We start from the raw sequence: 26,872 nt of genomic DNA on the forward strand, positions 1-26,872 counted from the left end.
CCCCATCCCACCTGTCCCTGAGGGCATTCATCCTTCGGGAATCAGGATGGCCGATGGCTGGACTCCAGGCGCCCTTGAGACCTCTAGCCAAACTGTGCATGCCTGGGGAGCTTAGCTCAGGCCTGGCTGCTCATCTGGGCTTTGAAACTCTTTTGATGCATGGCCACGACATCTGCTCCTGGACGGCCCTCAAAGCCCTGCACATTGCAGCAGCTGTCCCAGCAAAGGGCAGGCTGGACTTGGGATCCCTGGAGGCTCCCTCTAGGTCAGCAAGAGACCCTTCCAAATTCAGAATTTCGGTTTCCCTGATTGGGAACTTTGCACTGCTCTCACAGCACCCCTGTCGGCCATGGCTGGAACAGCAGTCCTATGGTCAGGGTAGAGCAGGGCAGGACATGGCACACTCATCCCTGGGCTTGGGGTTGGAGTAGAACCTGACAGGCCAGTGGGGGATGCCTGGGCCCTTGGGCTTCAGCCTCAGGTCCTCAGGGAGTAAGAGTCATTTAGCACTGCTGGCAGGATCTCCCAAATACGGTCCTCCATGAGAGATCTGAGCCAAAGGTACAGCCTGTCAAACTTTAAGAAATTGGTCCATGGGTTCAGATGCAAGATGAAGGCTGCAGTCACCTGGCTAGGTATGCTGGTGACAGGTATAGCTGTGGAAGAGGCTTAAAGTGGGAGAGGGAGCCGCCAGCTTCTCTGAGGATCTGATCAGAGGATGGACACTAAATTCATGTTTATAGGAAAGCCCATGCCAGTGCAGACAGCAGATGCTGTGGTCCAGAGCTGTCTTCATGGGAGCCTTGAGCAGCTGAATACGGCAACTATCAGCACCAAGTAGGGCTGGGACCGATTCAAGTGCCCTTCCTGGTGTGGGGAAGTCAGAGGTTCAAGATGGCTGATGGAGGCCTGGCTCTCCTGCCAGGGCTCAGCTGTGGCTTCCCCAAGGAAGAGGCTTACACTCACCTGCCCTTTGATGAGCTGGCTATACGTGATTAAGAGCTTCCCAGATTTCATGATTTGTGGCCTCACCTGTGTGAGGTGACCATTCACAAAAGCCATGGAGGTCTAGCTTTAAGAACAAGTTCCCCCTCCCTGACTAAACGCCAAACAGGGAGCCCAAGCACTCAGTTCAGCTAGATGGGCAGCATGGGTACCCCATCACCACATCTGGTCCCGGGAACAGCCTCAGACTCAGGCACACTTCCTGCTCTTGTCAAGCATGGTGTTGCTGGCCAAATGATGACAAGGACTGGATGACACCACTCAGAATGGAAAACCCTGCAACGTCCCTGACCACCTCCTCAGCAGCTGAGATGACAGTGGAGAAGTAGAGTTCTTCAGGGGAGAGAGATGGCCTCTCAGCTCCTCCACCTCAGCAAAGAGGTCGCCTGTATTGTGGCCAAAAGCAGGAAGGCTCTTCCTCACAGAGCAGTAACATGCCTACCCCCCGCAGGTCTAGGATACAGTCTGTGAAAAGTGAAGAAGCCCAAGTGCTTGCACTCACTTAGGCCTATACAAAGTAAGGAAGTGGAAAAGCCAACTCAGTTATGATCGAGTTTTCATGAAGAATTTTCACACACTTCCTTCATCACCCCAAGAATAAAGAGACACAGACACACATTTTTCAAGGTATTTCTTTTGTAAAGGAGCCAGATTTGGCAACTAGACTGAAAATCTTCCAAAATTCTGTACAAATGTGTAATATACAAATATACACAAGGCTTTTGCCGAGAAAAGACAGCACAACAAATGACAGAGGTGGCTTTGGTGTTACATACCACCCTAGGGCATCTCAACACCCCCTAGGAATGCAAGGGGCTGATGGATCACAACATAGGCTACACGTGTAAAACACACTACAATTACACTATGTACACTGAAGTATAAAAGACCCACTGTCCCCTTGGCCAGCTCACAAGCCCTCTGGCAGGAAGGCAGGTCATTCACCAGATAACCCATACTAGGGGAACTCCTTTAAGTGGGAGAACCTTGCAGAATGAAGTGGTTTGCCCTAAAAACTATTAACAGCACAAGGCATGCCCTTAAACAGAAAGGTGGTCAGAGTGAATTCATGAGATGGAGCACTCCTTGTGCTCTCTGGAGCTCCTTGTCCCTCTCTCTCTCTCTCTCTCTCTCTCTCTCTCTCTCACTCTCACTCTCTCTCTCTCTCTCTCTCTCTCTCTCTCTCTCTCTCTCTCTCGCTCTCGCTCTCGCTCTCTCTCTCTCATCCTCTCTGAGTCTCACTCCATCTCAGTGAACCGGGCAAACATGGCCTTCCGGACAGCATCTTTGTAGGAATCTGCACCAGACAGTCCGTATGCGCTGCCTTTGGCTCCTAGGCCAGCTCCTTTTAGCCGGACTTGAGCCTGGGGGGGATAAAACTGCTGTCAGCAGCTGGCAGGTAGGGTGTGGACGGCTCCCTCTCTCCCTTATCTAACCCACTCCCTACTGAGCTGGACCACCCTCTAGAAGACAGGAGAGGAAGTTTTAAATGAAGACATGGATTTCTATATTGGAGACCTGGAGCAGGTTTAAGGACTGAAGGGATCAAATAGGTAAGAGAGACAGGCAGATAGAACCCCACCCTCCCCTACTCCTAGGCCTGTTCAGCAAGCATTGTAAGGGCCCCAAAGCACAAAGCATTGCACTGAAGCCCAGAGAAGGTCTGGTAATTTTGGGCACAGATCACAGCAGGACAGCTTGAAGTCAGCAGAACTCGCTTGCACAAATCAACAGTAAGAGTCTGACCTAAGCTATGTTGCCGGGTCAGAGAGGGAGCAATCACTGGCGGTGCTTTTGTCTAGAAGGCCAGTGGTTGAGGGCCTCTGCTCCTGAGCTCTGAGTAAAGGATTTCTTATCATGGATGGAAATCCTACTAAATTATAATTTGTTTTATACATAAGCAAAATCACTTAGAAATTAAAGCACAGTACCTTTCTAAAAATCCAATCTAATCTACACGGGTCTGAATTGATATTAAGTTACGGTTTGTTTATAACAAAGGACATAGAAAGACACAGCCCTTAGGAGAAGGTAGGTTTTACCCAAAGATGCCAAAAGACCAGAAAAATCAAGTAGGGTGCCACATCCATTCCTTCCAACTGACATCTTAAAAGGAGCGTGAAATATGGGAGGGCTGCAGAGAAGACAACTCCCACTGGGTCCTAGGTCCTCTGGGTGCTTCAATCTCATCTCTGGGATAAGCCTGCAAGCCACTGCTTACCTCAATGGGGGCTGTGATGCCTTGACACTTTCTTCCCAAACCCGAGCCTTCCCGCCAACCCATGGCCTGCAGCATCTTGTTGCCAATGTTACTGTGGTCAATGCCATCTTTGGTGGGCTGCTCGTAATTCCTGCCAGTGGCAAACACACAGTTACTTAAAAAGCCAGAGCCCCGGCTCACAAAGTGGAAAATGTGCACAACACATACACAGTGCCAGCATCAAACTGCTTCTTGCGTTTAGGTTCTGGAGGTTCTGGAATGCCGTACTTCTCCCGTCTTTCTGCAGCTCGATCCCGGTATTTCATCTATGTGGGAAAACAAACATGGTTAGAGATATTCAGACTTCCATCTGTAGCAGTCTCATGCACCCACACTTCAAGATTATCACCTCAAGTGCCTTCTTCATCTGGAGCTTGGCCTTTTAGAGTGCTCTCAAATACCACATGCCCTGTCTCCCTCGCTGCACTCAGTCACATCCAAAACGGCAGGTTTGTAGAGATGAACTGTGTATGGAACCTGGGGTAGAACTATGTTTCCAACAACCAGTTTTATTTAACGAGTCACCTCTTGTCAAGCTCTTCAACCAGCCTGCTGGGCGTGGGCACAGCTTGCCAAGGTCCTCGAGGGAGAGGAGGGCAGAGCTGCTGTACCCCCTCAGCATTTGGACAGGCCCACCTCCAGGGAGACAGAGCCAAGGAGACTTCCAGAGACCTGTTCTACAGTCCCTGGGGAGACGGCACCATAAACAGTGGAAAAAAACAGGAAAGCAAACGCCCTAACTACAGATACTATCTTGGGGTGAGAAATTTCAAGTAACTTGCTCACTGGTTCATCTCTAACCCATAGGCCTCTATTTGTATTTAAAACCCTGCCCAGCTGGCTCTCAACCTGCCTCGTCAACTACCAAATGACTGCCCATTAGTGGCCCCACAAGCTTCTCCTGCCCACTGCTTCCTTCCACATCACCTGCAATCATCTTGTGTCCTGCTGTTCCCTGGGTCTCATTTTAAGCTCCTCTCATTGTTCACAAAGGCTTCCCTGGCCAGGCCAAATGAGCTCACTCTCCCCTTGCTAAAATCCAGCATATTCACCAACTTGTGAGCAGCCTTGAGCACCCTCATTAAGGGTCAGTACAGGGCTCACAAAGCACAGAGTTGGGTCCAGTCTACATGAGCCACAATGGCCAGGTGACAGGTATGTGGCAAATCCTACCCTGCCCCTGGGACCTGAAACAAGTGCTACAAATAAAAGCCAAAGGCAGTTACCCCAAGACACTCTAGCAGCACAATGACCCCCATTCACCTCTCTCTCCCTCAGCTCCAAGGCTTCCAGCTCCTGCTCGCTCAGCCTGGATCGTCGGTAGATGTCCATGTTTTGCTATACGAGAGATTTTACAGACAGTAAGAATTCACACCTACCTAATTTGAGATATCACAACATTATCAGTTATCTATTATATTCTTTTTTTTTTTTTTTTTTTTTGCGGTACGCGGGCCTCTCCTGTTGTGGAGCACAGGCTCCAGACGCGCAGGCTCAGTAGCCATGGCTCATGGGCCCAGCCGCTCCACGGCATGTGGGATCTTCCCGGACCAGGGCACGAACCTGTGTCCCCTGCATCGGCAGGTGGACTCTCAACCACCGCGCCACCAGGGAAGCCCCAGTATCTATTATATTCTAAGAGTCAAAGCCCAACTCACTACACTACAGCATGAAAGCCAGAGCCCGGTGCATATGGAGTTGCCACAGTCCTTTCCACTCTATAATCTAGAACATACTATAATCAGGAGCAGCCTTCTAAAAGGCAATCATTTAATACAGGTATTTACTGAAACTTCACTACCGTCAGGGCACTCACAGCATCTTGCTGCCTCCCCTCCCTGCCTCAGATCAGCTCAGAGAAGCATGGCCACCTTGTGTAGGTCTGAGAGCTGCTGGTGCCTGACCAGGGCGTCTCTGTTTGGGAACTGGCGCCGGCAGAGCAGGCAGGCCATCTTCTTCCAGTCGGCCAGCTTTTCTTCTTCACTCTCAAGTCTCTCCACCAGCTCCTCTTCATTGTCACTGTCACCACTGTAAGCAGCAACCAGACCCCTCTAGGGACAAAAGGAGGGTGGGTCATTGGAAATGTACAACAGGAAGATAGCAATGGCTAAAAGTAATGCCTAATCCAAGCTGTGAGAGTACGCCCATTACCCGTACTGAGTGGAGCAGCCAGGTCCTCCAGTGCTGGGTGAGAGCCTCCTGGCACCAACCCTCTTGGGGCCCCAAGGAGAGTTCCTGGATGGCTGTTCTCAAACTACTGACCATGTTTGAAAACCCCAAATACAACAGATCAGAGTAACGGCCCACCCACATTAGTATCTACCAATAAAATGTTTTTTTCTTGCCTTAATTTTCTCTTTCCAGTCTGTTAAAACTCTCTATTTACAAATGCAATAAAACTCAATTAACTGAGCTCAGGAATTTGGGCTTCATTCCCTGCTCCATCTCTCCAGCTCTCACACAGGGAAAGCAAAGCCCTGAACATGGATTCTATGTGCAGAAGCTGCTCCAAATACCCACTGACAGGGACCAATTAAGTAGAAATCACATTAGCCAAGATGGAGCCGAGTTTCAAAGTGAGACACAAAGCACAGATATGGTCTTTAAACTCTGGTGGTACTTCCTTACTTTGAGGGGATTCTCCTCGTCTCCATTTCGCACCAATTCGGGGATGAGCTGCTGCCTTTCTGCTAAGGCTCCCTGGGAAACAGAGAACAAGTCATAAGCCTCAAATTTTACCTAAGTTCCCCTCATGAAGTAAGGCCATTCCTGCTACTGTTACCTTCTTCTCAAAGAGAGCAAAGCCAGCATCTGCTGCAGCAGATTCTCTCCTTTCTTCTTCCCTCAAAGAATTGACAGGTTGAAAGCTGTTTTTAAAATTTTCTTTCTGCTTGTTTAAACTCTTAGCCCAGCGTTCCATGTCTTTGGCAATCTAAAGTCAAACAACAATCACAAAAAATACACTTAGGTAGAGGAACTTAGAAAACAGTCTCCTATGCCATGAAAACAAGCCATTACTGTAACAAACTGTAACAAAACCCCTTTTGCCCTTACCTTTATGAGATACTATATACAACCAAAGTCATTAAAGGTCTCAAAAGTCAATGTATTTTAAATTCCCTAAATAGTTTTTATGGATGGCCTCTATCAGCTTCCCGTTGAAGTTACCTGTATAAACGACTTTTCCCCCCTGGACTGAAGCTGGGACTCATGCAGGCTCCTGCACTATGCAGGCTGATTAATGACTCTTTTCTTCTTGCTGTTCCATCAGAGGGAACTCTTCAGTGAATTCTTCTAACCGCGGAAAGGCACAGGAAACCCCATACAGCCTTATACAACCTAAATCTCAGGGACTTCCCTGGTGGTCCAGTGGCTAAGACTCTGTGCTCCCAATGCAGGGGGCTCGGGTTCTATCCCTGGTCAGGGAACTAGATCCCTCATATGCCGCAACTAAAGACCCTGCATGCGGCAATGAAGATCCCGCGTACTGCAACTAAGACACGAGACAGCCAAATAAATAAATATTAAAAAAAAAAAAAAAGTCTTTGAGTCTTTCAGGATTTTTTTCCCCTAAGTACATAGGCAACTGACAGACAACATATGGTAACACTAAAAAATTGCAAAATGCTCTACAAACTTGACATAAATAAGATGTGTGGCCCCATTTTAAAGAATCCAAATAAAGCAGATATAAATGCTTCGCCCCCCTGCCCCCACCCCAAAAAACATAAAAATTAAGCCCAATATCCCAGAGAGAAAGATGGGTCTGCTGGCTGGGTCATGATCTTACCTGCTGTGCTGTTTTGCTCTTGGGTTTCTCCTTCTTTTCCTTCCCCTCTTTTGCAGGAGGTAGGCCCGTCTGCTGGTGGGAGTTAGACTCTGCAGCCAGCACGTAAGTCTCCTTCTCTCCATCCCAGTACAGGTACTGCTGGGTTAAGGAATTGTAGTAGTACTGGGGAAAAAAATACCATTAATGCAGATTTCTGCTGTGTTGAACCATTAACTTAAAGGAGTATTTTGTCAAAAACCTGCATCAAAATTGTTTTGTCAAAAAACCTAAATATAAAAACAAAGCATGTTGCAGACTAGTAATATTTTCCGTGTAGAGAAGAGGTGCTGTACACCTTGGTGTAGGTGAGGATGATGAACCAGCCAAGAGGTGTGAAACCTCTTGGGCAAAAGTAGAGTGTAGTTTCTTTTTAAGAGTCTAGTTCCCATTAATTTAATCCCTGGGCCTGGAGGGCACCCAAAGAGAAACGCATCTGACTCCTTTCCATAGACAGACCATTTACACAAACCAAGTGGCCAGAACAGGTGGTTCAGGAGGAGCTTTTTCTCATACGTCCTCCATGACAACCACTTAACATCTCATTGTTGGGTTCAACCATACAGAACCCTGCCTGTGGACACCCAGGCAACCAAACAGGTTTGTAAGAGGCTAGCTCAGGAGCCTGGAAGGGGGTGACATGTGAAGGAACTTGATCTGAAATTTGTGGGGACAACCACAACAGAGAAGAGGTAGCAGTTATCTCTCTTCTTCTCTATTCTTCAATCACTCACTCTACCTGCTCAACAGGGACCCAGGAGAGACTGCTTGTTTTATCTCTTCCAGGGAAGGTGGTGCGGGTCAGACACAGGAGCCACAACTTCTATGGCCACCAAGAAGAATGGCCCGGGAAAGGTTAGACTTCACAAGCAAGAGCAGTGGAAGAACCATGCACAGGCTCAGCCTGCTTGGCACGTCCCACACAGCTTCACACCTGACTCTCAGAAACCACAAGCTCTCAATGCCAAGTTCCTGTTAAAAGCACTTATTTTTACTGTTCTATATATACATACAGCTCCTGGTCATAAATAGCTGTTTATTTTTGGAGTGTTAATGTTGCTTTTCCTCTTTAAAAGTTATACACACCACCAAAAATAAAATATCACTCCACACACCTGCTAATTTCTACTCTCAAAAATACAAAGGGTTGCTAAGTAAAAGAAGCCAGACACAAAAGGTCACATATCTGATTCCATTTACACAAAATGTCTAGAATAGGCAAATCCATAGAGACAGAAAGCAGACAGCAGTTGCTGGGGTGGGACGGGATTAGGAAGTGACTGCTTAATATATAGGGCATAGGGTCTCTTTTCAGGCTGATGAAAAGGTTCTATAATTAGATAGTGATGATGGTTGCACAACACTGTGAATATACCACTGAACTGAACACTCTAAATGGTTAAAATGGTGAATTTTATGTTACGTGAATTTTATCTCAATTTAAAAAAAGAATATATAGTAAGAAAAAAATCACAATTAAAATTTCTATCTAGGTCTTTACATGAAGGTTAACAGTCACCTATAAATTTTAACTTGACAAAATAATCCATGGTTTAGGAGTAAGAATAGTGGCTACGGGTGGGGTTACTGACCAAACAGCAACAGGAACCAGAGAATGTCCAGCGTGCTAGGAATGCTCTCGTTCTTATCTCAGTGCTGGTATATGTATGAACGCATATACATGTAAACATTCAAAGAACTGCAAGAACTGCACGTCAGTTTCATGCATTTTTCCATATGTACATTATACCTCAAAACATGTATTTTAACCCTTAAATTACCTGCGAGTTGGGGTCATAGTACAGCCCTGTTGTCGGATCATAGTAATATCCTGAAGATTCATCATACTGGTAAGTGGACGTGTCAGGCACTGCTGCAAAAAACAAAATCCAGCATACAGTCATTCCAGGTAAGAAACTGGCTTTACTTCAAATTCTAAGCCACTGAGATGCAGCAGGCCTTAATGGTCTTCTCTCACATCCCCAAGTGTCCCTCTGACACCCACAAAGGGAGAGGAACTCTTATTAAACAAACACAACAACTAGGACCTTCCAACTATCAACAGCCCCATGAGGTTTGGCTTACCATATTTGGTACCAGGAACTACACCAGTGGGGGAAGCAGCTGGGGCCTGTGTACTTGTGCTAGTGCTAGGCTGTGCTTCCTCAGTCTGGAAAGAACAGCAGCTTCAATATAATTTCAACTGTAAAGTCTCTCAGAACTAAATCACTGCAATCATCCAGCAGGAAGGGCCCCCTGACAGACCCACTGTAGCAATGATCTAAGGCAATCCTTGAGCAAAACACATGTTGACACACATCTTCCTAAAGGTCACATCTTCCTAAAGGTCAAGTTGAAGCATGCATAGTATAAATACACCCTGTTTGGAATCTTGCACTTAAAATACATACACAAAATTATTTTATTATCTAATAATATTTGACAGAGAAGTGAGACTGGAATGTGTATTATTCAATCCTAGCTCATACAGCAGGAAAAGACAATACTAGTATGGCAACACAAAGCTTCCCCAACAGTCACCAGTTCTGTATCTAAAATGACAGGATTACCGGAGAGCCGGGTGGATTGGAGGTCTGATTATATAGCTGGGGACTCTGAGATACTACAGCCGCTGAGGTGGTGGTCACCGCTGTGCCTGATAATAAACACAGGAGTTAGAAGAGCCAACGCACTGAACTCTAAGCCAAACATCCTTATCTGTAATGCCCAACCTAACATCTTTGTATATGTCAGTTCTTAACAACCTAATTCCCAGTAAGTACTCTTGAACCTACGATATTTTCATTTTTATAATCCTACTAGAATGTGACACACAAAGTCAAACATTCTGTATGATGGCTAAGAAGAAGGAAGAGAAGAAAGTCTCCATATCTGCTCTGGGGTTGAGAATAGATTTAACTGCCACACCTTTATAATTCTAGAACAAAAACTGAAGCATAAGCTTTTAGAGTGACCCTTCTGATTAATGTCTGGACACCAGACTGTAGGGCCACACCGTATCTGCTTACCTGACCCTACATGGTCACCCATGATTCCTAACAACACAGACAGGGAAAATATTGAATTCCAAGAATGAACACACTTCACATGGTCTCTAAGAGCTTCCTATCAGCTCCTGATGTACACAAGCAATCCCAATATTCCCCTAAGACCTTAGGCACATGGTGACAACCCTGAATGTGTCCTATCCCCAAGTTTTGCAGGAAAATGGCCCTCACAGATTTATTTGGGTCTAGTGAGAACATCTAGTTCTATCTCAATTGTATTTGCTTAAACAAAAATAAAGGGAATATGAAGTTTATTACCTGATGCAGATGATGCATCAGATTCCAATCCTCCAGCCTGTTGCTGATAAAACTGTTGGTAATCCTGTGAGTACTGTAGAAGAGTCCACCATTAAAGCTGCTATTCTCAGACACACTCTGGAGACCAGAAGTTGGATGCTGGTCAAATCTACCTACCTGAGCATACTGGGCGTAGCCATCTTGGCCTGGCTGCAGGTAACTGTAGTCAACATTGCCTCCTTCGCCACTCTGAGACTACAAAATATCAAAAGAAGAGGAAACACAGACATCAAGTTTTTAAAATGTCCTTGGAGAGCTTCTAAGGCAAGCACCGCTGGAGAGGTTACTTCTGTGAATCTGGGCAACACCACCACACTACTTTGAGCAAAAAGATCCTCCATCTTACCTGGGTGGAAGACCACTGAGCGGCAGCAATGGCTGTACTAGCCACGGAGAAAGCACTGACCCGGTTACCATCTGGGAGGACCAAGTCTCTGAAACCACAATGATCCAATCATGTGATTCTATCTCAGTATGCCTCCAATCACTAATGCCACACTACCCAGAAAACAGCAATTCACTCCAGCCTTTGTTGGAAGGTCTCTAATGACAGCAAGGCCACATTTCAGATGAGGAAGGGTTCCCATGGGCAAAGCCCGAAGTGGGCAAGTGTCCCTGTAGTATTTCTATTCTCCTTTGTACCCTTCCATCTAATAAGGTGTCTGCTGGATGAGCAATGATACCAGAAAGGGGAAATTTATGTCGCTAGAATGAAGCTCTATATACATGAAGCTGCATGTTGTTCTGGAAGTAAAGAATTATATCCAGATGGGTTTGCACCATCCTGAAGCAGTTTGCATAGCACTTATTCTCAACCCATCTGCCATGTCTCTCTTTGTCCTGCTCTGAAGTTTTCTGGCAACTGGTTATTGAGACAGGAGGGAATAAGCTCTAAGAAGACAACTGTATCCTTCCCAGCCAACCAGGAAGGATAGTGTCTCAATGTAGAGAACATGGGCTTTGAGTGCAGTTAGCAAAGCATCCCTGGACAAGCACGCAGATGTAGCGGTTTGAAGTAAGGACAATGAAGCCACTCACTTTCTGGCACTTTTTGCAAAATCAACGCCAATAGTTTTGCCATCAATTTTCAAAGGAGGATGGAGACTCTGTAGTATCTGAAGCAGCTGAGAAGCATCCTGAAGGAGAATGTGAAGAAAAACAATTCTGTCACGTAATTGAAAATCTCTACTACCTAGCCCAGTCAAAGAAATATTAAAAAAAGAATAGCAATTCATTCTTATTTGTGGATATGAAATCATGAGAAAAAAATTAGCCCTCTTTCCTCCAGGACATGAAGGTATCCAGTATTATTAAAAGAGTAAATGCTAAAACAGTCTAAAACAAAGCATGATGGAAGGACGAAACTATGGCTCAACCTTCAGTTATCTATAGGTATATATGGTATTTTTACCACTTACTGAAGTCATCAGCCTGTAATTTAGCACTGTAATAACTGTCATTTCTTAAGTCTTGAACTTTGGGCTCCAGGAGCCTTACACACAGTATCACAATTGGATGAACCACATCTGCCTCTTAAATTTCAGTTTCTTTTAAAAGGAAAGATTCAATGAACATCTCACCATTGCAGAAGACAGCTGCACAAACGCGAAGCCTCTGTTCTGCTGGGTCTGTTTGTCTTTTATGAGGCGAATGTTATTGACAGCTAAGGATGCGTAGGGAGACAGCGCTGTCATGATGGAATCCACCACAGTGTGTGGAGCTATGTTTCGAAGTATGATTGCTGCAGGTGAATGAGACAAATGACAGATACATGCATTCCCACCATCAGTGCTTTTCAAGGCAGGTTCAAGTACAAACAAACAAATCCATTTTGGGAGGTTTCTAGCATATTTGACCCTTGAATGCAGGGGGATTGGGGGTGCTGACCCCACCCCCATCCCAGCCACGCAGTCAAAAATCTGTAGATAACTTTATAGTCAGCCCTATGTACTGGTAGTTCCACATCCCCAGATTCAACCAGAGGATAGTGTACTACTATAGCATTCATTGAAAAAGCCCACATTGTTCAAATCCATGTTGTTCAAGGGTCAACTGCACATCTTTCACACTTTGACATGGAGAAGATTCTAAAAACCAATCTTCTATGAGGCAACCTGAAGCTACTGCTCCTCATAAAAACGGCAGGATGGGACTTCCCTGGTGGCGCAGTGGTTAAGAATCCGCCTGCCAAGGCAGGGGGCACGGGTCGAGCCCTGGTCCGGGAAGATCCCACATGCCGCGGAGCAACTAAGCCCATGCACCACAACTACTGAGCCTCCGCTCTAGAGCCTGCGAGCCACAAATGCTGAGCCTGCGTGCCAAAACTACCGAAGCCTGCATGCCTAGAGCCCGTGTTCTGCAGCAGGAGAGGCCACCGCAATAAGAAGCCTGCTCACCGCAACTAGAGAAAGCCCGTGCGCAGCAACGAAGACCCAGCACCAGCCAAAAACAAATAAATAAAATAAATGCAAAATAAATAAATAAATAAATAAAATAAAAAAGGGTAGGAGAACAAAAACATCAAATGGAGGTCAATTTCCAACATAAAGGCCAAAAGATTACATTTGAACTTACTATCACAGTAGTAATCCACAGACTGAACTGATTCTGTGGTTCCAGGGGGCACTTCCTGTTCAGAGTCTACAAGAAAGGAAAGAAAGAGGAAGAATCAGTAACTGAAGACAAACAAACAACAAACCAATATAAAATATACATTGAAATACCAAAGTTTTAATTTTAAGTAAATGTAGCAGTTATTTTTTCTTTTTTAACCATTTGTGGCTATAGTAAAACCTCATTAATTTTGACATGAATTTTAAATGGGGAATGCAAAAATTGGGCCAGTGGAGGACTGACATTACCTCTTTACTAAAGAAAAGCAGATGCAGAATGTAAACAAGGCGAGCAGACTTAATTTTGGAACATAAAAGAACTATTTGTACTCTCACAATCATCAGCAGGATCTACCTAACCTAAGGTAAGAAGGTTTAAGGAAAATATATAGGTTACTTGTTTAAATGCCCTACAACCTGTACTTCTCCTTAGGTTCACAGACAATCCAATTAGTCAGGGTTTAATACATATTCCCAAACAGCTGAATCTGGGCTTACCAAACTTGTCTGCTCCACATCGGAAGCATTTTAGTCTTTTCCTGAAATTGTTAAGGCAGCACTGGAAAAAAAAAGTTTTATCTTGGTTATTTCTCACAGTAGGCCGGGCTTACTAGTAACAATGTGGGTTAGAGCAAGAGGGCCATGGGCAAGTCCCAGTGAGGAACAACAACAAAAAAAAGCAGAAAGTGATACCATGTATCCAAGATAAAGGGATATTAACCTAAAAATTTAGAATGCTTTTACTATGTGAATTCTCCCAAGAAAAACAAATTTTGATGTATTCTGAAGTAGAATTCCATTTTTATCAAGCTGGGGAAAAGTTTTAGTTCACCCCAAAATCTTACAGCAAGCCACTGGCAAAGTTCTCCCTTATAACAGAAGAGCACCATAAGGACTTCCCTGGTGGCGCAATGGTTAAGAATCTGCCTGCCAATGCAGGGGACATGGGTTTGAGCCCTGGTCCGGGAAGATCCTACATGTCACGGAGCAACTAAGCCCGTGTGCCACAACTACTGAGCCTGCGCTGTAGAGCTCGCGAGCTACAACTACTGAAGCCCATGTGTCTAGAGCCCATGCTCTGCAACAAGAGAAGGCACCACGATGAGAAGCCGCGCACTGCAATGAAGAGCAGCCCCCATGCACAGCAACAAAGACCCAATGCAGTCAAATAATAATAGAAAAAAAAAGAGAAATTGCCAAAAGTTGAGAGCTCTAGAATTCAAGAAACCATAAAGTGAAATAAACTTAAAATCTTAATTGAAACACTGGGCTTAGAACCAGGATCTTAAACAAAATCTCTCATGTTTGAGGGATTCTGTCCTCTAATACCTACTCAGGAGGACCCAAGAAAGAAAGTACGAAAATCACCTTATGATAAAAGCTGGTGATTGTGTACTTACTCGTTTCCTTGTTTGGACAGTCAAACAAACAAATAGAAAACAACAAAACCCCAAAAGAGTTTTGTCTATTTGGGAAGAACGCATGCTTACCTTGTTACAAAGCCAATCTTCAAACTTAGGTCTGGGATTGCTATAATGCATTGCAATATGCTTTCCTTGAATCACCAGCTTTTTCTGTAAAAAAAGAAGTAATTAGTTATTCCCATTGTGAGGAACATGTGTCCATTTTCCCAGGGCAGAGCACACTTCGGAAAAATCAGTGCTCTGGAATTAAATGGACAACATACGGGGAGGACCAACCACCGCCACCTATACTCTGCCCATCCAATCCTTCAGATAGGCAGTAAGAGAATGGGATGCGGAGTAAAGGTAAACGGAGTCAGGGAGTGCTGAGAAAGCTGCCACACACTAAACGCTGACATGCACCAGGCCGTGTCTCCAGCAGAGACAGAAGTCCTAACATTCATCATTGACAGGCTGCCTGAGAGTGACAGTCTATTTCAAAAAGCAGAAGACACAACTTTCCCAGTTCTGAGGTTGTCTCCTACTTTAGCCCTTAGCATGGTGTCCTTGGGCTTCGCTTCACTTTTTCCCCAGTCCCCCAGCCTTACGCAAAGTGAAAGCCTTTACATTTCCCCTTCCCTCAAATTCCTGCTTCAGGATGTGTCCTCTGGGGGACGATGGGAGGGGAACTCATTTTTAAAGGGAATCTGGTTACAATTTTCTCAGGAGGAACTAGTCTGAATGCCATCGACTCTAAAACAGCTAAATGAGATTTCTTCCTGCCAAGTGCAACCACGTGATGTCCTGACATGTGTTTTTCACTGAAATAGATGGTACTCTCCTTCAAGATGAGTAACCAGGAGGCCAATGAAGTTTCTTCAGGGGGTTAGGAAAAGATTGTAAATGTTCATATACCACCTCATCCTTCAAGTCAACCATGTGACTAAAAAGGACTTAATTTTCAAAGGTCAAAACTCCAAGCTGAATCAGTCTACCAAGAGTATACCCAGCACCTGCCCCCAAAGAGCCTTCATTTAACAGGCACATATTTTCTTTTTCTTTTTTTTGGGGGGGAGGGGAAGGGAGCAGGATGTTCTGACACTGTCAGAACAGATTTAAGTAGGAGGTTAGATATCCAAATTTTTTTTAAAGGAGTCTAACCCCTCTAAACATACATACTGTTGAGTAATTTGGTTCTTGCAAATCCTGGAAGAGTTAAGACATGCTGTGAATGTTGTCTCTGCAATATCTAAAGACAAGACTGCATGTCTGGCCAAGAGGGAAAGAGCTGAAGGCCATCCACTCACTGTGTTGTAAAGAAGCAAAAATAAAGAAGCTGGGAGATATGTCAACAGATCATCCCACTAGGAGGGATGTGTGCTGGGGGAGACTCCAAACTATCACTGAGTCCCTAATCCTACTGGCCTTTTATTTCTGGAGTGAATTTGAACTGTAATGAAATATTACACATTAACATAGCTTTGTATACATTAAAATTGTGGAGATTTTTAAGTGTCTTACAGGTTTTAATTTCCTAGGAGTTTTAAACTCCCAAGCAAGTCATTCTGATACATCTACCATATTAAAAGATGCTGTCATGTAAAGAAAGCAGATTCACATGAAGCTTGTGTATGTCCTGAATTTTATTAGGATGGTGTCCATGGTATGAAATGAATGAAGATCTACCATTATAAGATCAGGCTGTAACCTCTGGGTTAAGGAAATGAGAGGCTTAAAAATCTAACAAGTCAATCAAAATGATACCCTCATTAGTGAGTCTTGTTATAAATGATAATAAATCATCAAAGAATATAACTCATATTTATGAGTGACAAATCATAAAATGCTGCAGAGAAACAACATAATGAGTTAAGCAGACTTCCCAGAATGCACTTGGCTAAGGCATTCAATACTGTGCTTTGGAGTTCTGGCAAAAAACGTTATTTAAGTGCCAAGCACTGAACATTATCTCGACAAACTGTAGAACACTTCAGTTAATGCTTCTTAAAGAATCATCAATGATTTGCTTTGAACAGACTATAAAAGGCATTCTCAGGGAGATTAGAATGTTAATGCCACTCTTAACTAGATCAGACAGCAGCAGGACACCAGCTCCCAGGCTAATCTCATCAGACTTATTATTCAGAAATTCCACTAGGTCCTTATATAGTCCTTGAAGACCCATGTGAGCAGTTACGCCTCCAGGAGGCTTGCAGTCTCCAAGCGAAATAAAAAATTACTTACAAAATGCCTGTAGCAGACTTCAATTATATTCTCTTCACTGTCAAATCGAGAGTTGGATAATCTAAGATTACTCTCAATGGACATAATGGGAATATAATCAGGTAAGGAAAAGGGGAATATTAAAGATGTCTTGATAACTACCAGACAAATATTCAGTGGTTAACAAGGCCCTGCCAGGTAGCCATGTTTAAAGGCAGAGCAAATTCTGCAATGTAGTGCTTGGTACTGTATTTATTCTAGTAACAGCAATTTTAATATATACAAAGCTTTTCTTTTTTTAAAGTCACTCCTTTGGAACAAACCACTCCTTCAACCTTTTTTTTTTTAAATTGTACAGACTTGTTCCATTTTCATGAATATCTAGACTTGGTGAGTGAAGCAACCTGATTGGCTTCCATCCAGCTGGTAGCATCTTGCAAGTGATAAAACTCCACGAAGGCGAAACCACGGCTTACACCTAGAGACAGCATTCAGATATAGACGGGATACTCGTGTTAGTCAGTTCCTTTATAACAGGTGAATCTCTCTCCCACTGCTTCAACACTGCGTGACAAAGCCAATTGGGAAGCAGCTTTACAAATGTGACTTGACTTGGGGATCTTCTTGATACTTTGCCATGGCAAGGAACCAAGCCGCCTGAACTAAATGCCACTCGATTTGATTCCACGCTTAAAAAGTAACCATGCAACCGACTACAAACAGTCAAACAAGGAATTTATAAATCACTACTTACCGAAGGGAAAAAAAAGCCCCTAAAAACAAAGCTTTTAAAAAGGTCCTCAGATGCTTTCTAACATCGTTTTCAAACAGTCACATTCCTTAGCCATGGCAAACCTTTCATTCTGAATTCATGTGCTTGAAGACTGGGGATATCAGGATGTTCTTTAGGGACTGAGGTGGGAATGGGGAAGAGAACCAGAACAGCAGGAACTAAGCAAGCTCTCACCTGTTTTCCTCTTCATCAGCCTCACGTCCGCAGGCTGAGGGCCTTCAAAGGATTCCATCATTTCTCGAATCTGCACAGACAGGGTTTTACACATTTATAGTTAAAGCTTTAGCCACAAACTATTCCACACTAAAGAGAGGTCAAAGGCTAGGGATTACATTAACTGCCTAATTTAGCCAAGCTTTTAACTTCTATCATCAAAATGTAATTATTCTAAAAATAGAATAAAAGAAGGAACACTTCTCATAGAAACTGATGTACTGTAACAGCTTTTTTTTTTTTTTTTTTGCGGTATGTGGGCCTCTCACTGTTGTGGCCTCTCCCGTTGCGGACCACAGGCTCTGGACGCGCAGACTCAGCGGCCATGGCTCACGGGCCCAGCCGCTCCGCGGCATGTGGGATCTTCCCAGACCGGGGCACGAACCCATGTCCCCTGCATCGGCAGGCGGACTCTCAACCACTGCGCCACCAGGGAAGCCCTGTAACAGCTTTGAAGGCATTCTTTATATGCTGACTGGGAATTTCCTCAGGCACAATTATTTATGTTGTGACACACAGTCTTGCTCATGGTATGCTGTCCCTCAAGCCTCCCTCCTTTAGTCTAATCTTGTTGTTCTTTGTACTAAAGGACCAGAGAGAAAGATGAGATTTAATAAATGCAGAAGATATGTCACTGTCTTCTGAAGTACGCAACCAAGTATCAATGCCAAAAAATGAGGAACTCCCTTAAGATAAATATTTTTTGCACAATATCTTAAAGAAATACCTTCCTTACATTTACATTAATGGTGAAAATTAACAAAGCTCATAACGTTCTTCGGCTCCTAGTAAATCAAAGTAAACATTAATTTGGCCTGAAGAAAGACTTCTGGCTGGTAGGTTTGTTATTCATGTCAGATCAAACCCTTACAGCAAAAGGCAAAATACATTAATAAATACATTAGTCTCTTTATCAATCATACCAGGCAGCGATACTCCCAGGGAGAAAACCAGGGCCAAATTTGTGAAACAGAGATTCTTAGTGGCCTCCACTTTCCATAATTACGTGTAAAGGCTGCCGGATTATATATAGTCAATCCTCATTATTTGGGGATTCAGCACTTGTGAATTTGCCTACGCATTAAAATTCGTTAACTCCAAATCAATACTTGTAGTGCTTTCATGGCCATTTGCAGACGTGTGCAGAGTAGTAAAAAATTTGAGTCACCTGATGTATGTGTTCCCGGCAGAGGTGATGCTCTGCCTTGTTTCAGCTTTCATACTGTAAACAAGTGTCCTACTCATAATCTGTTTAATGCCAAGTTTTTCAGATTTTTGTACTTTTTGTTGGTGATTTCACTGTTTAAAATGGCTCTCCAAGTGCAGTGCTGAAGTGCTGTCTAGTGTTCCTAATGCAAGAAGGAAGGCTGTGATGTCCCTTACAGGGAAAATATATTAGAAAAGCTTCATTCAGACATAAGTTACAGTGCTACTGGCTGTGAGTTCAATGCTAATGAATCAACAGTATATATTAAATAAGGCACCTCTAAACAGAAATACACGCGAAACAAGGTCATATATTGATCTGTTAATGAAAATCTTGTGACCAGAGGCTCACAGGAACCTAACTTTGTATTTCCCCTAGAAGCATGGTTCCGTACCCCAAGTGCCTTTATAGACTGCAACTACCACAAATATAAGGAAAATCGACTATTTTTTCACAGAGTATGTATGAGAAGCGCTACACTGAGCCAGAGCCAACCACCTGACTCAAGTTCATGCTTGGTAACACAGTAAGTAAAAAATCAGTCACCAGAGTAACTAAAAACAGTTTCTATAAAAGTAGCAATACAGTAACATACATAGTAACATAATTAACTAAAGACAGTTACTCTAAGAGTTCATATGTCAGTGGGGGACTAAAATAAAATGACAATACTGAAAGTGATAAACTGAAATTCAGGAGAAGATTAAATACTATAATTTTAAACTGTTTTAAAGATCCCAATAAGCAAATTTTCTACAAATACTGCACAAAATTTGGCAACCTCAGAAAGTCTACTTCGAAAACCTGCCTTCTTAAGGTAAGCACTTCTAGTTCTCTGAGAAGCCTGAAATAAATAAGCATTTCAATCTTGTTTCATTACCAGAAGGGAGTGCCCCCAGAGTCAGCTAAGGCATTGCTCTCCCCATGCCACCCACTTCTTCTGCACGCTCCCAGGGCCACAGGCCTAAAAGACTCAAGGGGACAGTATGATCAACAAGTAAACTTTCCTCGACTGACTCCTGCAAGATTTCTTGTTATCCCCTCCTCCCCTACTCCACATGCTCATGGCTGCTGCTACCTGAGCTCAGCTCTGCTGTCTTTCAACCCCCTACCATTCTAACCTACATAGCTTTTGTTACCAGGTAAAAACCTCAGTAGCTTTCTTTTATACTTAGCTGGGCTTTCAAAGACTCCATCACTGGCCCCCAAAGCACCTTCCCATCCACCTCTCTCCTGCCAGAAGCCTTTGATTTCAGTCAAATCAAGCTGATTTGGGCCAGTCCACATCTTATCCTCAGTTCTCCACCAGACCAAAACATTTCTATCCCCCAAGAATCAGCTCCACTAAAATCTCCCTGGAGCTCTTCCTTGCCCTCGACCAGTTAACTCAGCTCCCTTAAAGAATCCTCCAGAGTTACTCCACAGAACCACTTTCAACAGGACCTCTTCCAACGCCTATCCCTTTCTACTCTGCATTGTCTTCATTATCTGCTGACCTCAGCTATTCATCCTTAAGCTTTTATGAGGCAGGATCCATGGTTCTGCATCACTATAGCATAGCAGTACACAGTGTAGCAAGTGTGCTGTGGATCACAAATACCCACTATTAATTCTTTTTTTTTTTTTTTTTTGCTGTACGTGGGCCTCCCACCGCTGTGGCCTCTCCCATTGTGGAGCACAGGCTCCAGACGCGCAGGCCCAGCGGCCATGGCTCACGGACCCAGCCGCTCCGCGGCACGTGGGATCCCCCCGGACCGGGGCACGAACCCGCGTCCCCTGCATCGGCAGGCAGACTCGCAACCACTGCGCCACCAGGGAAGCCACTCACTATTAATTCTAACATCCCATCTCACATTTGTCACTTCCAATGTTTAGAAGACCAAGGCCGTGTGAACTCAGTACTTATCTTTAGCTCTAAAATTCACTAAACATTAGTCAGAATATTACTCTGAATACTCCAAGACAATAGATACTGGCATAATGCATGTTTTATAAATGTATTTCAAAACATCACATTCATTTCACAAACAACATTGGCTGAGCAGCCTCCTGCATTCAAGGGTTGGGGATACACTTAAGAAATTCCAGCTGGTAGGTCAAGAAAGGCTTCAGGGACTTCCCTGGCGGTTCAGTGGTTAAGACTCCATAGCTATTAGAAAGAAAGAAAGGAAGGAAGGGAGGGAGGGAGGGAGGGAGGGAGGGAGGGAGGAAGGAAGGAAGGAAGGAAGGAAGGAAGGAAGGAAGGAAGGAAGGAAGGAAGGAAGAAAGGCTTCAAGGAGGAAAAAAAGGGCACACTGGTAGAACAATGGACATGTCCAAAATGGCCTGCAGCAGAAGCAAGTGGTGGATGTGGCTGGAAGGAATGCGTGTGGGTCAGAGATACCACTGGAAATCAGGCAGTGCCCAGTACACCAAGGCCATAGTTGACCAGTCTGAGAAGTGGGGAGCCAGGCTTTTCTACAGGCTTTTCAAAAGTTTCAAATGGATAATATAATTTCCATTGAATCAAAGGATGGCCAAATCATAAAATGTTCTTACAGATACATCCTCACTAAGTAACCAACCAATTCAATAAAAACGTACTGGCTACCTTCTAATAGCTATTATTGAAGGAATAAGAACTGCTCCCTGTAGTTCTTCTGAAAACTCTACATTGAGCTTCAAAGCCTAAATACAAATGATAATCTATCTGTGAACCAAGTTGAGAGAACTCCACCCTAATTACAGAAATGTATTTCACTAGATATTAGCTTGAGATATAGTAACAAAGAAAATAATGGTAGAAGCTCAAAGTTCATTGTGCCTATTGGATTGCTCATTAGAACTGTTGGTTCTCCTTACATCGCTCTCCGTGATGGTGATGGGAAGGCCGCGAAGCATGATGGTCTTGCTCTCCCTCTCATCACTGATGTCATGCCTATAGTCATGCTCGCCATAGTCACCATCTGAATGGTAGCCATCTTCGGATCGGTCACTGTTCCTTCTTTCACGTTCTCTCTGATTTACAATAAAGAAAATTGTAATTCAAACCACACTGGGCTTATTTATACCCTTTGATCCAGTCTCTCTGCTTGTAGTAATTTATCTTTAGGAATAGAGATAATACAAGAACTCCATGATGATGTTCACTGCAGTGTCTTCTAAAACAGCATAAAACAAAAACAAAAACAAGAACAGAAACCCCCAAACCTGGCAACAATCATTTAGTTCAGGAAGAATGGTTTAACAACTCACCAAACAGTGTAACAACACACAATGAAACACTATTACCTGTTAAAATAAGATGATTATATACATAAGAAAAAAAAAAACAGTGCAAAATTATGTGGGCTGCACAATTACTGCTAAACAAAGCTAATGCATATGGAAAGAAATGTGAAAAAAGCTATGCTACAATGTTAAACTACAACTTTTAGAAACACCATCTGAGGCAAAGGGATGGTATATAATTATGCCCCAATTGCCTCATCTTTAAAATGAGAATAACACCTACCTTATAAGGTTGTAGTGAGACCTGAATGAGTTCATGTAAGTCAAGTGCTCAAAAGAGTGCCTGGTGCATAGTGAGCCCTAAGTAAACCCTGGCCAGTATTTCTATGACTACAGGGCTCAGTCTGTCTTTGAGGGTTATAGTCGACTCAAATTTCAGAATAATAAAGAGTTTGAATATAATACTCCTCTTGAGAGATTTCCACACTTGGTATACTTATTTCAAGCATCTTGGAGGTTCTGTGCATATAATTCATAATTCTAACAACTCTATAAACGGTTGTTGGCCACTCACCTCTGGACTGTCATAGTCTCGGTAGTCATCATATCTATCACCCCTCCGATCATCACTAGATCTTTTGTAATCTGAGTCCCTCCTCCTGCTTCTGGATTCACGCTCATCACGATCATCCCTGTCTATGATGGACCCGTATCTTCCACTGCGTTCTGTTCTACTCACTCTGCCACGGAAAATAATTTTCATTTACTCTTCAGTAAATCACATTTTGTCCCTTTAGAAAACATGGTTGAAAAAACACACAACCCACATCTCAGTTCATAAGATATCCAACTAGTTCAGTGTATCCCTTAAAATTTATCACCAAATTCCAATTTACAAAGATAATAACTGGGAAAACAGCTATATCCTTAAGTACAAAGGTAGTTTTCAGGAATTCATACTAAATGTAAAAATATAGCTATCAAATGTATGGGTTTAATATTTTTGAGAGAGTCAGGCTGCCCAAGTTCATCCTGCATTTTCCCGAGCCTGTGGCCTACACATCACTCCTTTCATCCCTGATTTCAGATCTTAGTGATCAATCTAGACTGGAAGAATGTAATTATAGTTGTTCCCGCCAGGGACTGGTTCCAGGACCTGCTGCAGATACCAAAACCCATGGATGCTCAAGCCCCACAGTTAGCCCTCTGGTATACACAGTTCTGCATCTGCAGATTCAACCAGCCACGGATCATGTAGTACTGTATTTATTGAAGAAAATCTGCCTATAAGTGGACCTGCAAAATTCAAATCCATGTTGTTCAGGGGTCAACTGTATTAGCATTTCACTCAATTACAAAGGAGGACATGTCCTGATTCATCCACTCTGAAGGGTATCTCACTACTGAGAAATGGACCAACAAACTGGATAACCTGTCTTTTTTCCCCATTAGGCAGTTAACCAAGTTCATTTGTTAGATATAACTAGCACCATCAGAGAACATTATTTCCTATAACATCTGATCGATTTTGACTGATTGGCTGTGTTGGGTCTTCATTGCTGTGCGCGGGTTTTCTCTAGTTGCGGTGAGCGGAGGCCACTTCTTGCTGCGGTGCGAGGGCCTTTCACTGCAGTGGCTTCTCTTGTTGCAGAGCACGGGCTCCAGGTGCATGGGCTTCAGTAGTTGTGGCTCACGGGCTCTAGAGCACAGGCTCAGCAGCACACGGGCCTAGTTGCTCCACAGCATGTGGGATCTTCCCGGACCAGGGCTCGAACCCATGTCCCCTGCATTGGCGGGCAGACTCCTAACCGCTGCAGCACCAGGGAAACCCCTGATTTATTTTTGATTACTGAGCAGCACTGGGCTTCACAGGAAAACCTAATGACAAAAGGCTTAAACCCATTTGACCACAGATATAAACAGTTCTTTCATAAATTGTTTACCAGGTTCATAAAACTACTATGTAAGGACAAGACAAAGAGAAAGCTTATAAGCGCCTCATTTAGAGTATACAAATTTCATAAAAAGAAACAAATGAAACAAGTAGTCTAGGACTATTTCAAAATGTTAAGTGTGTAGATGAGAGACCCTAAAACGGTAAATGTTAATTTATTTGGAACCAGACTACTGACAAAGCATTAAAACAATGATATCATGTGACATGAACACTTCATGAGTCCCAGTGCGCCATCAATTTGATCTATCACTGCGACTGGACTCAATATTAAGGAGGCAGCTGGATGAATAAATAAAGGTTGTATGTTTAAATCAAATGGTTTGAGTCGGAGAATCCACAGATGACACAGGAGTCAAATGCTCTCATCTTAATTCTTTATTAGTTTTTTAGCGGTTTTTCTTTCTTCTTCTTTTTTTAAAAAAATGTAACCCATGGTCCAAAGCTTCTCAGCTCTCTAAATCTGGATCATCTTGTCATGGAGGTGACAATAACGAGAACTGGCATTCACTGATTGCTTTCTACAGCCCAGGTACTGTGCAAAGTGACAGACAGTATGATCTCCTAACTTCTTCCAGAGGCTGTTTGTTATCCACACCAGGAACCCTCATGACTTACTATTCCACCCAGCCCTCCTTTGCCTAATTCTTTCTTACCCTTCAGGCTTCACCTTAGAGAATACTTTCTCCAGGAAGCTTTCCTGGCCGTTTCCAAGAAAACACATGTTCCTAAGTGTTCTAACAGCACCCTCAACTTCTTTTACCATAGCACAGTTCACACAGTATTTTAATTATCTCATTAAACTGTGTGCTTGTGAGAGCAGGTATCATGAAAGTGCTCACAGCAATGCCGGATACAAAACAGACACTCAAATATTTGTCTGATAAACAATTTTTAACAAATAGCTCAGTCCCCATTGAAATGCTGAGATCAAAGGCATGTAACAGTAATAACTTACCGTTTGTCTGAACCCATTGTCCTGCTGAAGATCTAGCACACTGCTCCAAAAGGTTCAAATTTTGTTTTTCCTAGGAGACAAAAGAGATAGGTTGCTGCAAATCTGAGAGATCACGTAAGTCAACTGTTCCATAGCTGTTATACTACTGAGACTGGAATTTCATTAAACCATTAACAGTGATTATCTAAAGTTGGGGGGGTGGGGAGGGAAGTGGGGACCAACTGTCAACATTAAAATCAAGCTAACATTTTGCTAACAGTGAACATAGCAGGAAGGCGAAGCACAGTGAAAAATATTAGATTCCACATTCAATAATAAACCCATAAAAGGATACGAGTAGAAGGTTCCTTCCCTGCTCCTGCTGTAGGATTACAAAGCAAAAAGGGCACAGCTGCAATCAGCTCCCTGAGTTCTGAATCAAAGCAACTCCATTGGGATAGCTGACCATTAAAACATTAATCAAAGTGTCTGTATTAATACAAGGAGCGAAACGAAATTCAAAAATTACTTATGAAAAGCTTAAAACCTTTCAGAAGCCCGATGCTGAGTTGATTGAAAATCTACTCCACTTAAAGCGCAACGGCTTATCCAAAGCTATCTCAAACAAGGGTAAACCTCCACACGACTTAATTCCTAGGTAACAATAATCGTCACAGGTTCTTGAGGTGGCCAGCCTGGCTCAGCTGCGCACCGGCGGTGATAAAACGTCACAGAGCTAGACTGCGTTCGATGCGTGCGCGGTCCGAGAAACTACTTACAGCCGTCCCTGGCGCCTGTTCTAGGCAGGCGCTCAACGAACATTTACTGAATTAACAAATGGAAGAGAACCATCCGGGAGAAACCAGGCCCTAGGCAGAATCTCTGATGCCTCCCCTCATCGCCTGGGCAGTTGCCCGGACCCACCTCCGCGGGGTGTCGCGGCCGAGATGGCGGCGCCACGGCCTGCGCGACCAACTCAGGCGTCCGGCTTTCTCTTCCTGCCTGCACACCCGCCTCCCGACCCCCAAGAGGTTCCCAGCCCGCAGATCAGCCTTCACCGAACAGCTTTCCGGAGAGGGCTGATTCAGGTCAAGCTGCGGGGCGATGGCGGCTAGAGACTGTCAGGGCGCCCCTGAGAAGTACCCGAGGGACAAACGACGGCTTCATGCTCAGCCGGGCTGGGTAGTCGGAAACACGTCCCGACAGGGGCACACTCAGAGCCCGAAAGAAGAGGGGCTCGAGCTGGGCGGGAGAACGCTCTCTGAAAGCTGACAGCGCTAGCGGCGAGGAGGGGCGCGGCTCTCCAATGCCTCCGGTAGCCCTTCGAGAGATCGGGCTGGAGCTGATCGATCGCCGCCCGCGGCTGACAGGGAGGCTCTACAGGGCCTGCTCCAACAGAAAGAACCGCGGGTCATTTCGGGCGGCCGCCGCACTTACCCCCAGGAAGGACGGAAGTAGCAGCAGTAGCGGTTTTGTGCCAGGGGATTCCAACGGGGTACGGCCGCCTCACAAAATGGCGCCTCCGTCAACGGCCGTCTCCTACCCACAGTACCTCGCGCCTGTCCCCTCCCCCCACCACACGCTTCCTATGGAGGTGTCCAATCCGCGAAGGTGTCTGACTGCGCGAGGGCTGCTGGGGAGTGTGGTCGCTAGGGCAACCTGTCACTTAACTACGCCCTGTGTCAATTTCCTGCGTATTTCCCTTTCTTCAAAACCCAGGCCTAATCTCCAGTCTGCCTTTTGCAGATACGGATCAGAGCTTTTAACTTTATTAGGCATAGTAATTATTTGCTTTGCTACAAGGGCCTTAGAGAGTACAGTTTTCTTTCACCGACGTGGTGTAAACCATCACGTTTATAATCTA

The 26,872-nt window shown here is 44.2% G+C and overlaps 1 protein-coding gene across 2 annotated transcripts; it reads right to left on the minus strand.

Annotated features, from left to right (window-relative positions):
• Nucleotides 1-1,629: 1,629 nt before the first annotated feature.
• RBM5 (RNA binding motif protein 5) lies at nt 1,630-26,547 on the minus strand. Of its 2 annotated transcripts, XR_014016909.1 has the most exons (26): nt 26,446-26,547; nt 25,030-25,099; nt 22,692-22,857; nt 21,749-21,904; nt 17,662-17,731; nt 17,099-17,172; nt 14,559-14,642; nt 13,567-13,627; nt 13,031-13,096; nt 12,037-12,197; nt 11,495-11,592; nt 10,803-10,890; nt 10,574-10,651; nt 10,418-10,490; nt 9,662-9,747; nt 9,177-9,261; nt 8,873-8,964; nt 7,056-7,217; nt 6,048-6,197; nt 5,894-5,965; nt 5,137-5,316; nt 4,529-4,603; nt 3,434-3,531; nt 3,227-3,356; nt 2,160-2,369; nt 1,630-2,120 (listed from the first exon to the last, which is right to left on the minus strand). XR_014016909.1 is itself a non-coding variant. In XM_081246821.1 (25 exons), exons 2-25 carry the CDS (start codon nt 25,044-25,046, stop codon nt 2,244-2,246), a joined length of 2,448 nt encoding a protein of 815 aa, XP_081102947.1. In that variant the 5' UTR covers nt 25,047-25,099; nt 26,446-26,547; the 3' UTR covers nt 2,154-2,243. The 2 variants fall into 2 exon arrangements, 1 of the variants encoding a protein (XP_081102947.1); XM_081246821.1 differs by lacking the exon at nt 1,630-2,120 and having other exon boundaries at nt 2,154-2,369.
• Nucleotides 26,548-26,872: the final 325 nt, after the last annotated feature.

Source organism: Mesoplodon bidens, assembly GCF_964165515.1.
Source record: "Mesoplodon bidens genome assembly, chromosome: 10".
Classification (NCBI taxonomy): domain Eukaryota; kingdom Metazoa; phylum Chordata; class Mammalia; order Artiodactyla; family Ziphiidae; genus Mesoplodon; species Mesoplodon bidens.

What these genes read in the sequence shown, in the direction of transcription:
- RBM5 (XM_081246821.1), bottom strand. An exon ending in TCACCATCACGGAGAGCGAT is followed by an intron (nt 17,732 to 21,748) that starts GTAAGGAGAACC and finishes CTGTCTGTGCAG; the next exon opens with ATTCGAGAAATGATGGAATC. An exon ending in AGTTCCTGGTACCAAATATG is followed by an intron (nt 8,965 to 9,176) that starts GTAAGCCAAACC and finishes TGTTTTTTGCAG; the next exon opens with CAGTGCCTGACACGTCCACT.